The sequence below is a fragment of the Vairimorpha ceranae genome (genome assembly GCF_000988165.1).
Source record: "Vairimorpha ceranae strain PA08 1199 chromosome Unknown NODE_326, whole genome shotgun sequence".
Lineage (NCBI taxonomy): Eukaryota > Fungi > Microsporidia > Nosematidae > Vairimorpha > Vairimorpha ceranae.
Window position 1 is genome coordinate 1446 of NW_020169621.1, and position 420 is coordinate 1865.

The 420-nt window shown below is 22.1% G+C and overlaps 1 protein-coding gene across 1 annotated transcript; it reads right to left on the reverse strand.

Moving 5' to 3' along the window:
• Window positions 1-283: 283 nt before the first annotated feature.
• AAJ76_3260001863 (hypothetical protein) lies at window positions 284-418 on the reverse strand (the record flags this gene model as incomplete). Its single annotated transcript, XM_024475191.1, has 1 exon — window positions 284-418. The coding sequence occupies one exon, from the start codon at window positions 416-418 to the stop codon at window positions 284-286; it is 135 nt and encodes a 44-aa protein (XP_024329414.1).
• Window positions 419-420: the final 2 nt, after the last annotated feature.

Sequence of the window (420 nt, forward strand, 5' to 3'; positions counted from 1 at the left end):
TAACATTTTGTTAACTAACGTTTTCTAACTATAATTATTATTGATAAGTTACGAACTCGTTAAATGGTTTTAATTAAAAATAGCTTATATTTATATAGTTGCAGAGTTTTTATGTTTATACCCTAACAATGTTTTGTGATTTAACAATAAACGTGTTGTAAGATATTAATAAGCGACAACTTTGTTAGGGTTAAAAATATACAACGATGCACTTAATATTAACAATTTAAAATAATTTTTAATTTAATGATTAATTTTTATGCACAAATATACATATTTCTGTTTATATAAAAAGATCAATTACTTTAAACTTTTTTATAAAATCTTTATCTTTTGATAAATCATTTAAAACCGACCCAACTAAACAATAATGCTCATCATCAGATGAGGTTTTATAAATGTCGTTTGGCAAAAGCATAT